The 15,110-nt window shown below is 42.3% G+C and overlaps 1 protein-coding gene and 1 long non-coding RNA gene across 12 annotated transcripts in view; one reads left to right on the forward strand and one right to left on the reverse strand.

The window, feature by feature from the left end:
- The window catches only part of PLXNA1 (plexin A1), a 508,150-nt gene that overhangs the window by 232,108 nt on the left and 260,932 nt on the right, over window positions 1–15,110 (reverse strand). For all 11 annotated transcript variants that reach the window (XM_068253084.1, XM_068253090.1, XM_068253089.1 and 8 more), the window contains one exon: window positions 4,158–4,298. In XM_068253084.1, the coding sequence (XP_068109185.1) occupies window positions 4,158–4,298 (141 nt within the window). The remainder of the gene's footprint in view (window positions 1–4,157; window positions 4,299–15,110) is intronic.
- Window positions 7,089–15,110, forward strand: part of LOC137532514 (uncharacterized) — a 37,548-nt gene continuing 29,526 nt past the window's right edge. The window contains exon 1 of the long non-coding RNA XR_011023944.1: window positions 7,089–7,258. This is a non-coding gene — a long non-coding RNA (uncharacterized lncRNA). The remainder of the gene's footprint in view (window positions 7,259–15,110) is intronic.

Here is a 15,110-nt window from a genome sequence, read left to right on the forward strand (position 1 = left end):
CAGAGAGGGATACGGTGGAAATGTTCTGCAGCAGCACAATTACCAGTCTAACTATGGAGGTCGGGAAGTGACAAATTAGGGAAGGCTCGCAGGCACTATTTTCCTACATGTCAAGTCAGAGGAGACAGAAAACTTAAAGAGGAGCTCCAACAACTTTTAATTTTACAAAACCGTTAAAGATACAACCATAATCTTCATTACCTACAAGTCTCCGGAATGGAGTGTGATCAGGAATACAGCAATACAATATGGAGTCTGCCATATTTACTTATTTTAAACTGTACCAGTTGCCTGGCAGCCCTGCTGATCTAATTGGCTGCAGTAGTGTCTGAATAACACCAGAAACAAGCATGCAGCTAATCTTGTCAGATCTGACAATGTCAGAAACACCTGATCTGCTGCATGCTTGTTCAGGGTCTATGGATAAAAGCATTGGAGCCAAAAGATCAGCAGGACAGCCAGGCAACTGATATTGTTTATAAAGAAATACATATGGCAGCCTCCACATACTTCTCGCTACAGATGCCCTTTAAATGGTGAGGAAAGGGGTTAGGATCTATTCTGTTTTTTTTCCCTGCAGTCACCTAATGAGAGGGAAATTATATCCTACCTACCTGTCCTTGGGACCTTGTTGGCATTCATAGAACAGGAAGTGGGAGAAATTATCTATGTTGGGGACTTCAACAGCAATAAAAAGAATAAAAAAGGGCTTCCAAACCCTTCCACACTGTGCACGAGTCAAGGAAAACGTTTGTGGAGATTTAACAGCAAAACTTGTCCAGTTCGTTTAATAGATGTTCTTTAAATTGGATTATTTAAAGGGAACTTGAAGCGAGAGGTATACAAAGGCTGCCATATTTATTTCCTTTTAAACAATACCAGTTGCCTCGCAGTCCTGCTGATCATCCTGTTGCTAAGCAGGACTGTGCAGATGGAGTCGAGGAGTCGGAGCAATTTTGGTTACCTGGAGTTGGAGGTTTCATAAACTGAGTCGTCACATGATTTTTGTACTAAATACTAATACCAGAACTAAGAACTAACGTAGCCCAATACCAGAACTAAGGAGTCGAAGTCGAGGAGTCGGAGTCATTTTGGGTACCTGGGGTCGGAGTTGGAGTCAGAGTCGGTGGTTTCAAAAACTGAGGCGTCGGATAATTTTTGTACAGACTCCACAGCCCTGTTGCTAAGTCTAACTGCCAGAATATTAAAGAGAAACTCCAAGCTAGAATTGAACTTTATCTCAATCAGTAGCTGATACCCACTTTTACATGAGAAATATAATGATTTTTACAAACAGACCATCAGGGGGCGCTGTATGACTGATTTTGAAACCCCTCCCACAAGAAGCTCTGAGTACCGCGGTACTCTGGGCAAACTGCCACAATGTAACAATGTTCACAGACAGGAATTAGCTGTTTACAGCTGTCTCTAACAGCCAAAACAGCTAGGAGCAGCTACATAACCTGCCCACAGTAAAAATGTCACCATGTAATAAATGTCAGAATGTAAATCGGGGAGAGGAAAGATTTTACAATGAGCAAACACTGACTAAATCATTTATACATAATTATGGTAAAAAATGAAGCACTTTTTTTACTACATTATTTTCACTGGAGTTCCTCTTTAAGATACCAGTCAGCCTTGCTACTTCGCTTGCACATTATTTTGGCAGTTAGACTTAGCAACTGGCATTCAGGGAATTATTTTAAAAAAGAATAAAAGAAATACTGAGAAACCCCCCAGGAGGAATGGACTAGTCCAAAACCTGTCAGATTGTAACTGTCTACTTTTTTTTCGCTATAGTGGTCCATTGATTACAGTCACACAACTGTGTAAATCTCCCCTTTGCTCTTCCTCTGTGGCACTGGTATTCTTTAGAAAAGGGGTGGGGGTTGTCCAAAAAGGCGTCATGGGTCTGTAACATCTCAAGAGGCAACATGAAAGCCGTTGGCCCATCACACGCCCAACTGGGACTTATAAGCTTTTCGCTGAGAACATTTCAGACGAGAAAAAAAAAAACCAACGGGTCCCCATTCACCTGACAGAACCACACTGCCAACATAATTAGCATCACAATTCCAAAGCAACAATGCTGACAGCGAGGGCCACCAGCGCCCTACATGAAAATCTCTCAGAGCGAGGAAAATAAATCCCTAGCAACAGCGGAGAAGTCAAAGGTTGCGCTGTTAAGCGAGAGATCGTGTGTGATAACTGTATCCCAGCAAAGGCATAAAGAGCTCTTTTTATAGGAAAATGCAGCATTATGTGGACAATTTTCCTCTGCAGTTCCTGGAATGTAGGCCTTGAATCCATTACCCTCAAAGCAACACATAACACAAGTGCAAAATATCAAAAGAAATCAGAATAAGGGTCCCTTTCGCTTGTAAACAATATAATATGAAGAAGGGAATGCAGGAAATGCGGCTTGGTTTCCTCAATGAAGATTTTGGGTGGAGTTACCGCATGGATAGAATGCGTTTTTGCATATGTAATTTTTTTGTTTTATTTTATGCAAATTTACACATGCGTCTAGCGTAACGGACAATCATTACATGGGAAACTGAGGTGCTGTTGGAAAAAAAAATGCAGCACTTAAATGGAAGCGGAAAATCGCATAATCTGGAAATTCGCCCATACACTTGCAATGCCATGCGTTTTTTTGTCAGATGAGGAATAAAACAAGAATTTGCGTGATGTGGAAACGCAGCCTCAGTGTTTCATAAAAAGGCTAAATTGCTCAGAAGCAGGGAATTTGGGCGACGCTTGCAGCAGAAACTTGGGTGCTGTCATAGTCGCTATTGCGAATTGTGGCTTTACTGTGAAATGTGGGCACCCACAGCACCCAATAAATCTAGCGGCAACCCCCCAATTTCACAGTATAGTCACAATCTGTAATGGCGCTGATAATGGCACCCTAAGAGTATCGTAATTGTGGTGGAGGTCAGTTAAAGTTAGGCATGGGGGGGGGGGGGTTGAAGGGTTAAGCATGGGGGACATTTAAAGAGGTGTAGGTGTGGTTTACTGGGTGGCCATGGGGGTAGGTAGTTTTAAGCATCAGTAAAGGAGGGTTCTGTGTGAGAATAGTGTTAGGTTAAGTTGTAGTACAATATCAGTATTATTTAAAGATATTATACTACAATAATTTACACTTTTGAAACATAGAATATCAGTAAGTTTTACCGATATTGTACAAGCCAAAATTGGGCACTCAAATAGCGCCCCTTTTTCATGCACGTGGTGTAATTTGCCAGCACTGCAGAAATATGACTCTTATAATACACAATGTGTCACAGAGCATTATGCTCATCAGGGACATAAAACATAAGACAGTAGTCCACCAGCCTCAGGGTTAAGCGATTGTAGATCTCGAGGAGTCCTAATAGGGCAAGAGGTCCATCAAGCCTCTCAATACAACTCCAAAGCATGCAGAAACTCCCATGTAGGACCCTCAACGGATATTATACCCAACTTCTCTTTATTACATAGATGCAGAAATACAGCATAAAAAACAGCACTAAAGTACTACAGGGCTGTTTTTTATGCTGTATTACTGCATCTATGTAATAAAAAGAAGTTGGATATAATATCAGTTGAGGGTAGAGTCCTACATGAGAGTTTCTGCATGCTATCAGGGACATAAAACACATTGTTCACTCCTTGACCTGAAGTGAAGGACTGTGGGAAAAATTTCTAGCTCACATGAAACTGGTCATTTTCTAATGACTTGTTTCAGGGAGGCAAAAAATTGCTTGGCATAGCCTTCCGCAGACAGCTTTTTGGTCCTCTACAAAAACTCCACTGGTTCTGGTACTCCACGACTGGGTACTCTGTAACAGTTCTACCTCACAAGTGGTTAATAAATGCATATTAACCAATAACTCACACTGAAGGCCAACATAGCCTTGAACAGTTGCCTCCAAGTAAAGGCTCTATACATTGATAAGGCTATAGATGAGCTAGAAATCTAGAGACCAGTGGTTTTAGGCATATATTAGGTTTTAAGGGACATAAAACAATGATTGTCATGTTCACCTACTGGTGTGAAATTGGTATGTGAGGAAGCTTTTACTCCCATAATGCATTAAGATGAATACTTCTAAATACCATCTGAAGGCAAAACAAAAAAACATTTTAAACAAAAAAAGTTTTTTTTTTACCTGTTTCTCCGTCATGGCATAGATATACTGCCGGTCGGGGCTCAGAACCAAGTCCCTGAGGATGGTGCTTCCTTCATGAACCAATACGTTCTCATACTGCTGTGTGGTGTGGAAGGGTGGGCCCGAAAGGTCAACCAATATCTGTACAAGAGAGCAGAAGGAAACATTAGTCAGGATGCTACCACATGTAAAATGTATTAACAAACACAATAAATCTAAGAATGCTGAGGCACTTTTTACAACATTTTTAAACTTGAGCCACTACTAAATAATTTTTACTTAAGTCCTTCAGAGAAAAAATAATTTACTTTGATATGGTAAAAAAATATATATACTGTATTTTATTTTGAGATATTTTTTTTATGCAGTTGTGTCCCCATTAGAAAAATGTTTTCTTGCTTCCCATCTCCGAGAGCTCCATAGCTTTAAAGTGAACCATAGAGATCCTAAAAAAGTTTATAGAGGAATAGCAGTTAAACGTTGGGGTTAGAGCTCTTCCTTACTCAAAGAATTGAAGCTTAATTTGCTTCAGTGTCTGCCCCAACTATGTGTATCCACTTCCTGTCAGGACAAGAAACAAGTACCATATATTCTCCCAGGTGTGGGCAAATATTTTGATAAGAACCCAAAATATGTTCTAATACACTTCCGCAGTATCCAAAAGTAGCACTTTGCGATATATGCAAATACCAGTAGTTCTAAAAACCTACACTCTTCCAATTCACTAAGAGCCCCACAACAACGTATTTTGCTAGCACATTAAAGGACAACTGTAGTGAGAAGAATATGGAGGCTGCCATATTTATTTCCTTTTAAGCCATACCAGTTTCCTGGCTGCCCTGCTGACCTATTTGGCTGCAGTAGTGTCTGAATAACACCAGAAACAATCATGCAGCTAATCTTGTCAGATCTGACAATAATGTCACAAACACCTGATCTGCTGCATGCTTGGTCAGGGTCTATGGCTAAAAGTATTAGAGGATCAGCAAGATAGCCAGGCAACTAGTATTGCTTAAAAGGAAATAAATATGGCAGCCTACGTAGCAGTCTCGTTACAGTTGTCCTTTAAGTTGTGTTTATACAGTGGAAACCTAGTCACGTCACAATCCTCGAACAAGCTCACAATGTAATGCACACCACAGTCGTACTTCAGAGGCCCATTCCCACGCTAGCTTGATGTCCCCCGTCGGGATCTGTACTCGATGCTTTGGCCGATATTGCAGGGCCGAGGTTGACAGATGTGTCGCTAGCCTACAAGATCAATGCTTTTGGGTGTCACTTGGCCGAAACAATCTGCCAGGTTGGATTCCTGGCTGAGCGGTCAAGAGGGGGTTGCAGTACAAACGCTGGATTCTGCCACGTTTAATCTAGCGTGTGTACAGCATCTCTAATCAAAGTCTTAAGCCCATCTCCTATCAGTGTGTTTTTGGGATAATTGGGCATAATCACCATTATGGTCAAGGCTCTGTTTATGGTTTAAAGATCGGAGGACAGACAACAACCATCGCACTAACTTATGAGTCTGTATATACATATAAGCACTTAGGTGGCAGATCTGATGAGGACCGTTGAAAGAATGCTACTTGCAGCAATCCCCTAAGCCATGCCTGTGTTTAGTAACTTTTTTTTAACATTGCTTTCCACAGGGTGCAGTTATGGGAGCAGCTATATGCTTGGATTAGCCAACTCATAACCACGGAAACCTGGCTTCCCAACACCTGGAAGACCACCCTGCACGTTTTTCAGGCATTTGCAGTGGCGTAGCAATAGGGGTTGCAGAGGTAGCGACTGCATCGGGGCCCTTGGGTCAGAGGGGCCCTCTCTCAAGCACAATATTAGCTCTCTATTGGCCCTGTGTTGGTAATAATCACTTCTTTAGATGCTTTAAATAGTAGTAATCATTAACAAAACGGTTTCCCATCCCCTACTTGCACCTCTCACACTGTTGTTGTCCATTGCAGGTTTTGGTGCGCCGTATCAATTGTTAAGTATAGAGTGCTTGGGGGGCCCCATGTAAAACTTGAACCGGGGCCCATAGTGCCTTAGCTATGCCACTGGGTGTTTGTAAAACAAACAGTCGCCGTACACAAAATCTTTACGGTTACTTTATTATACCAGTCATAAAAGAACTCAGCTAACAGAGGAAGCTGACAATAATACAAAATAACAGACCAGTAATGAAATTGAGGACTATTCTAAAATACTACAATCTATACGGACATGGCTCAATTCATGAGGTCTAGTGCAGCTCTAAAGCTTTACTAGTTGCCATTAGCAACCAGCATGCTTGTTGCCCATAACAACCACAGCATTTCTTGTTCAGAGACTCCAAAGAATGTCTGCAAAACCGTAGCAACCACATGCTTTTTTTCATTTTGCTGATCAAGGTAACCAAGGCATCTTTTGTGAGAAAAGGGGAAAAACTGGTTGCTACGGGCAACAAACAATCTACAAGTCCCTTAATATTCAAGAAAATCACAAAGAAAGTGTTAAAACTAGAATTTTAATTAGTCTGGGGATTCCCCTAGCTAAGACTGTTTTAATTACAGCCCGCTCGATCCCAGGGACCGTCTCATCATTTCTCGGTCAATAACGCTGCACTAATCCAAAACCACTACAGGGCCCTGGCCATGTTTACCGCCATGGAAGGAAGCGGCAGCTGATAAACACACGACTGAGCCCTTCAAATAAACTCCCCAGCGCTATTAGAAAGATTAGGAGGACACAGGCAAACACGCGGAGTACTAGACAAACACGGGATCACAATTGCTGCTCCAACTTGACATTCGTGAAGTGTTGTATAGCCTTGTTGTCAATGTTCGGCAGGAGTGTATAAGCCAATGTGAGTGCTTTACAGTGATTAAACACGGGCCGACAGATAGGCCTGCTCCAGAGGAAAGCAAATATTAACACAAAAGACGCAAAAGCCCCACCCCCCCTTAGAAAGACAGCAGAGCAGCCGACAGACACGGGAGGCCTCTGTGCATAGTGTCAGAATGACATTAGCCGTTGACGGGCAAAGTTACCAGGGCAACTGTGACAACAACAAGGCAGCTTGTGAAAAGGTGGGCCTGTGGTGCACATGGATAAGAAAAGATCAGGTATCACAGAAGGAAAATAGATCTTACAAAATTCCAGTTCAATATCTCATCCACCATTTTCATGTCAATCAACGTACTGAGGTGGGGCAAATGGGGTTGTCTCTACTCAGCTTCTCAGTGCCAGACAAGCTATGATGCTTCTACCTAGTTACAAAGGTTCATATCTGACAATTTTGTCTATGTATGTGGTCAGCTTAAAGAGAAACTCCGACCAAGAATTGAACTTTATCCCAATCAGTAGCTGATACCCCCTTTTACATGAGAAATCTATTCCTTTTCACAAACAGACCATCAGGGGGCGCTGTATGGCTGATATTGTGGTGAAACCCCTCTCACAAGAAATTCTGAGTACCGTGGTACTTCTGGCAGTTTCCTGTCTGGGAACCTTACTGCATTGTGGGAAATAGTTGTTTACAGCTGTTTCCAGCTGCCAAAAAAAACATGCAGCAGCTACATCACCTGCCAGCAGTAAAAATGTAATAAATGTCAGAATGTAAATCAGGGAGAGGAAAGATTTTACAATGGGCAAACACTGACTAAATCATTTATACATAATTATTGTAAAAATCAAGCATTTTTTTTATTACATTATTTTCACTGGAGTTTCTCTTTAAGTATCCACAAAATGGTTGCCGAGACTCGTGTGCGTAATTTCTTTTCACACCCCGAGGGACAGGCTAACCCTAACTGATCTCTTTCTGATCTCTCAACCCAACTTCAACCCCTTCCTGAAATTTAACCACAATAAACTCCCCATCATTAACGCCTTCATGACATCTAACTAACCTTCCTCCTCAGTGTTTACTTCCTCCTGACTCCTTACCCTAAACTCCACCCTGCTCCCAAACAATGATAACCACTTCTAGACATGGTCAACCAGGTGCAAATAATTCTGAGTTGAAGAAAAATTCATGGTAATTTTATGCAAATGTATTCAGCTAACAGTTCAATCAAATGTGCTGGTGTCATATGCTAAAGCAGAAATCTGTCAAGGCCAGTGCAATGCGAAATGGAGCAGAACTGAAACAGTTACACAGAGCATCCAATCAGAATTCTCTCTCACTTAACAACTAAGACCTGATTAAGGCTGCTTACACACCAAGACGTTACAGGCGCACGTTAGTGCGCCTGTAACGCTCCCCCAACGCACAGCAATGTAACACAAGTGGGCTGTTCACACAGCCCACGTTGCGTTACATGTAACGCTGCACGTTCTGTGCAAAGTGCAGCATGCTACGGCGTTGGAGTGGCTATAGCCGCGTTAGACTGTTTGCACATGCGCAGTGGGGGGCGGAGAGGAGGCGGGGAGAGCCAGCTACAGTAGCCGCGCACATGGCTACTTAATATTCACTGCACTGGCGGGCGCTGATTGGCCGGCGGGACCACGAGATGCGGAGTGTCTCGCTCCGCATCACGTGGTCCCGCTGGCCGATCAGCGCCACTCTGGGAGACATTATAGGACTCGAGCCGCCTAACGCGGCTCACTCTACCGTCGGCTCTTGCAGCACCATACGTTGTGTTAGGTGCACGTTATGCGACCTTAACGTGGCACCTAATGCAACGTCTTGGTGTGCAAGAAGCCTAATTCTACAAATTCTTACGTTTCTAAATATTACCTGCTGTAAATTAATTAATTACTGCAAATTAACCAGAGGATTCAGTTCAAACTCCTAACCCTAACCTACAAAGCTCTCCACAATCTCTCTCCCCGGTAGATATCCTCACTAATCTCCAGATACAAACCCAATCGCAATCTCAGATCGGCACATGATTTTCTGTTGTCCTCCTCTAGAATCAACTCCTCACATTCACGTTTACAAGACTTTGCATGCGCTTCACCCCTCCTCTGGAATGCTCTCCCACAACACAACCGTCACTCGCCAACCTTTGTTACCTTTAAACGCTCTCTAAAAACACACTTGTTCTGACAAGCATATGCGTTACCTTAGGCCACTGCCCTTTGTACTAAGACCAAATGGCACTCCTACTAGGTATCCTAAAACACACAGCCTCTATATATTTGTCACATACTACCCTTCCTCCTGTTTCCTCCCCATTCCCTTTAGATTGTAAGCTCGCAAGGGCAGGGCTCTGTCCCCCTTTTGTGTCTTGGTAACCATTATACATTTTATTCATCATGTTAATTTTATCACGGTCATTGCCAATTCTATAATTTGTATCATTTTTTGTATTTTGTCACTAATTATGTATCTTGTATATTAGTGTACACTATTGTCTGTATTATTTACCCCATGTTTGTTTCTTACTTTGTACAGCGCCACGGAATATGTTGGTGCTTTATAAATCAATAACAATAATAATACTGTGATGACGAGCCATGGAATACTAAAGAAGGAAAAATGGTTACCTTATTGGGGGGAGAAATACATGTGGAGATCTATGATGCTGCAGAAGACATGACAATCAGTGGGCAGGTTTATGTGCCGATGCCGAGTGGCATGGTGGCTACTTGAACGCTGGCCTTGTAGGGTTAGAGCCCCAGAAGTCATTTCTAGGCCAGTGCTGTCCAATGGGTGGGGTGTGTGCCTAGCACTGGATTTTCTCAGCTGGAAGGGCAGAGCATTAACACCCAGGCTCTGGGGGGTGGAGCAAAGCGCAAACAAAAGGTGGGGCTCCCAGAGGAGACGGCCTGACACAAAAAAAAATAGTCTTGGAAAGAGAGTGGGGCCCGGGGGCCACATCAAGCCCGCGGGCCGCCAGTTGGACAGCCCTGATATAGGCTATGAGACACAGTCTGCATAGCGTTTGTATTTTCACAATGAGTTTAGTCCCACATGCCAAATCATTCTGATGGGTCAATTGACTTTTCCTAAAGCTGACCCAAGAATGGTAGTGTATTGACACGAGACTGAGCCCAGCTGAGGGACAGTTAGTGACATGAATTGATAAAGCCCTCTAAAAGCTCTGTGAAAACATGTGTAAGTACTATAAAGACACAAATACCAATAAACAAGAAAACATTTAAAAATAAACTTCCCGACTACTGCAGAGGCTGTGCGCTGCAAACAGTCCTGCTGTGGATGGCTGTGGAACAATATATACCAGATTATGAGCTGTTATTCTTAAGGAATCGATACTAATTTAACATGCTGCAGAAAATATTAAATGATGATGAGGAGGATTATGGAGGAATTAATTTATCATGTCGTCTGAGGGTCAATGCAGAAGTTGGGCAACACTGTATGTAAAATATTGGCAAGGCCACAGCAACCTGCCTTCGCGTCGGGTTACAAATGATCAATGAGATGCTAATTTTCCAAATTGATGCAAATTTTTTTGAAAATGACATGAAGCTTGGTACTGGGCCAAACGGAATTGGCAGCAACTGTATTTGATTGACCCAAATTCAAGCCGCATGCTGTGTGCAAAAATAAATAAATAAGATCGCATCTCATTTATCATCTCTGGTCCCGGATAACAAAATGGCTGCCAGTAAGAGTTGCTGCCTCATTGTGACAATGGCAAATTAATACATTGGCTGTGAATGAAAATGCTGAATGATCTTGTTAATAACAACCTGAAGGTCTATGAAGGCCCATGACCCGCATCTGACTTAAATGACAATTGACCCGCAATCAAACATCACCTACATTTGTGTCGCCATGGTGATATATCGCTAGATACTAAAACTAGAAGCTAGCAGTGGTCTTACATAAGGAGTTAATGTTGCCAGTGACCACTTTCAATCCCTGGGCAGCTGATGGCAACATTTCCACCAATAATACGCAGGCATGTTAATTTTATGTTGCTCGTTTTTTGATTCATGAGCTGCGCAACTATTTATATAAGAGTAGGGTGCTGCAGTGTGACCACAAATGGTGGTGTTGTGTGTGTGGTGAGGTACATTACTGTCAGGCAACTGGTATTGTTTTAAAGGAAATAAATATGGCAGGCTCCATATCCCTCTCACTTCAGGTGTATTTTATCTCTCTGTGGCCAGGACTGCATCTATAGTTTATTACTCTTCTTCCTGCGCCTTTCTTAGTAGTGCGTAATAAAGCTTTAAACCTCTCCTCAGTGTGTTTGAAAAAGCCAGGTGTATGCTTCAAATCACTCTGTGCTAAATGCAATGAGAAACCATTTACAGTGTTCTTTTCTTAAAGCGGTATCGTTACCATAAAAATCAAATTTCAACAGCAACTGGTCTAAGTGTATTAAGTGATAAAGATGCTAATCCTGCATTCAAAACTTTCAAAATGTTTTCTGCTGTTATGATTTTGAGTTATCATATACCTTAGGAGCACTGGCTCTTTAGTAGTCAGTGCCAAAGAATTGCATGCTGGGGGTTCTTTTTATCTATAATATATTCCTCCTCTTCCCTTTATTTCCCTGTCTGCTGCTTATCTGAAACCTGATCCCCTACTCATTTGTGTTTACAAGCAAGGCTGAGGTGACTCAGTGATTGGAGGAGACAAGAAAAAAAGTAAAGGGCAGAAATGACATCACGAGTTAGCCTTTACTGTGGGCAAAAGACATGGCCCCCACCAGGAACAGAATTCTCATAATTTACTATAGAACATTCACTGAAATCAAAACGTGGACAGTACAATACATGTGTTATGCAAGTAGATCAAGTATTTATCTACTTATATATGTGTTTTTTTCCCTGGAATAGTATGGCTGATCCTACTGCTTTAACCTTTTTATAAAGCCACTGGCTATTTGTGCAAAGGATGCTTGTTTGCATAATACACAGTGAGATAAAATTCTGTTGAGCTGCAGTACTGGTCACAAAGAGTCAATATCCCAGCAGTAAAGAAAAAGGAAGGAAGTAGTTAAGGAATCCATTCTATGCTCACATTGAAAGACAAGCTCATAGCTCATGTCTGCTCTCTGTGTAGTTTGTGAGGGTAAGGATGGGATGAGGAAGGCATTTGGACCACGACCTGACACCTCGTCTGTCCAATAAAATTGCACTGTCATCTCGACAGGAAACTAAGGTACATGAATCTAAGATTTACTGCTTAGATCCACACCAGACTATGCAGCAAACTGACTATGGGACCAAACCCAGAAAAAAAGCACAGGTATCACAGCGGTACCCAGTCCTGAGAAATACTCGTCTATCCCACTACAGAATTTTAAAGCACATTGCTGGCAATTCCAAATGCACAAGGAGTCAAAAAAAATCCTTAGAAGCCTTTCAGGAAAAAAATAAACCCCTAATATTCTAGTTTCAAAATAACAAAGATAAACATATTGTTGCTTATATTAATACAGAGGCAAGTTAACAATTTGAACATGAAAGGCTCGGTAGCAGTACGGCCTGACTGAAGCCCTTCAAGGCGTCAAGATGGGAGTTTTAAAGGCCCGGCCAGGAGCCTCGGAACCACACAGCCACCCTCAGGCCTGTGGTGGGGAGCAGAGGGTCTGGGCTCCCCCGAGCTGCCTCATTAGCATGGAGATGTATGCCAGCTCCAAAACAAATCACAGGCCTCGTTTAATTAGAGGCAAGGCTTTGATTCTGCGCCAGGATCCCGATAACATCATCTGAGGATTATTTTTAGGCAGTTTTGCTAAACAAATGTACTTAATTAAGAGAGAGGACCCATAAGCAGATTTTAAAGAAACCGAGCCATTGTTTGCAAACAAGCCGGGCTTAAATATAGCGGAGGCATTTGCCGAAGTACTCGTGTTGTGAAACTTATAAGAGGACGTGGGCATGAATAACAGCTAATATAATCATAATCCTGTACTGACAGTTACCCATTAAAAGCAGAGACCTCCAGCGCAGGAGCACAAGGACGGCAGCCGGTGATGACATCACTAAATGCCAGACACTACCGTAGGAAAGCTAGACTGCCTGTGCCCATGCATCCCTGTTGCCGATGAAGCAGCAATATATTCTTGGCTCCTGGTAAGTGGATCCCACATGGGTGCATGAAATCTTTGGCTTGTTATGCAGCGCAGGCCTGATTTATGCAGGTTGGCATTGGAAGCAGAGTAGATCGTAATGCAGTGTGCAGTGTCTGGAGTCACAGTGCCAGCACTGATCTCCAGAAGTAATGTTTATCTGAGACGGCTGCCGGCGAGAGCAAGTGCTACGCAGACAGGGGTCATAGGCATTTATATGTATACACTAATCCCCGCCAGCACATGGAAAACCTACTAGGTGAGCAAACCAGCAAATATATAAGCTGCAAAGTGGCCAAGTGCAATAAAGGCGACGCCAGCCTGCGGAAGCAAGCGAGGCCTAGCGAGCCAGGCACTGACCACAGCCATAACTCACACCAGGCTCATGTAAAACACGCCCGAATTCTCCATACACATTTCTTGTTTGTTCAGGAAGGATTCATTGAAGCCTAATTCCAGCCAAAGCTTCCCCCCCCCCCCCCCCCCCCTCTAGTTTTGGATGAAGCGTGTTAAGGAAGTGTGTTAACTCCATGGAGCTGTTTCTGCTGTCTGTGTCCCCAGAGGAGAGCTTTGCACTCGCTGTCTGGGATTTACATGTTCTCCTTAGCTTTAATGTGATTGCTGGTATGTAGTTGGAAAGTGTGCTGGTTAAGGGCTCTGCCTCTGGCACAGGAGACCAGGGTTTGAATCTCAGTTCTTCCTGTTCAGTATGCCTGTTCAGTGAGGAGACCTTGGGCAAGAACCCCTAACACTGCTACTGTCCACACTGGTGGCTGCAGCTGCGAGTCTGCCAGGAGAAAAACACAATGGCCTCAATTCACTAAGATTTATCAAACACTTTATCAAACGTTTGATAATTTACCTCATGCGTAAAATCTAATTTTGAATTCACTAAAGTGTTAAATATTTATCAAATATTTTATTGATAAAATGTTCAATAAATATATAACATAATATAACACCTTAGTGAATTCAAAATTAGTTTTTACCCATGAGGTAAATTATCAAACGTTTGATAAAGTGTTTGATAAAGCTTAGTGAATTGAGGCCAATATAAATTGTCTGTGTCTGTCTTGGCAGCCCTGGGGCTCAGAATAACAGGACAGCAAAAAGAACTGGACAGGGATTTTATCTCTTCCTCATTCTATAAAGAAAGATTTACTTGAAGACGCCTCTGTCCCGATCAGGAGATTTACGTCTTTTCCTGTCAGAACAGAAAGTGAGGACAATAGGGAAACAAACAACAACATAAACTAAGAGGTTCAATGGTTTTCAGTATTATTCATAACTTTTGCCGTGTTTGGAAATGGTCTTTAATAGTAAAATGATCTTTGGCTATAATACCTTTATCCTACATAAACGCTGTTCTCTGTGAGCCGATGTCACCGTTGTGTCTTTCCAGCCTCAGTTTGTTAAATGAAGCTAGCTTTTGCTTCCGTGAAGTTATGCAAGTGCAGTGTGTTTTTTTTTTTTTTATTCTAATTTTTTTCCCCAGGTGGGGAAGAGGAAACAGGGGTGACACAGCCAGCAGGGGGAGCTGTTAAGATGGCAGGTTATTTGGAGTCTGCACATAGGGGCTATACTGACAATGGAGGACAAAAATAATGCAATAATGGTACGAAGGCATTTTTGAATGAAATTAAATGAAGTTTTAAACTGATGTTCAAAGTTCTCTGAAAGGGATTGGGACACCTGTTGCTCTTCTAGCCACTGAGACACGAAATAAGCATCCTCTGGAACCTTCCAGACATACATATGCTATCCAGTATTTCATAGATATATGTGTAAATAAGACAGATCCGCTTAAAGTAAAATTGCCACTTCTTCCTATAAAACAAAATGCAGTAGGCCTAACACAGTGTATGCAAATGTAGATGAGTAACCTGCCCATATAATTTCTGAAAATAACTAAACAATCAGCTTCTACTTCCTGCAGCAAAGATCCTTTTCCTTTCAGTATTTCCACTGCGTACATTTG

The sequence above is a fragment of the Hyperolius riggenbachi genome, chromosome 9 (assembly GCF_040937935.1).
Source record: "Hyperolius riggenbachi isolate aHypRig1 chromosome 9, aHypRig1.pri, whole genome shotgun sequence".
NCBI classification, from domain to species: domain Eukaryota; kingdom Metazoa; phylum Chordata; class Amphibia; order Anura; family Hyperoliidae; genus Hyperolius; species Hyperolius riggenbachi.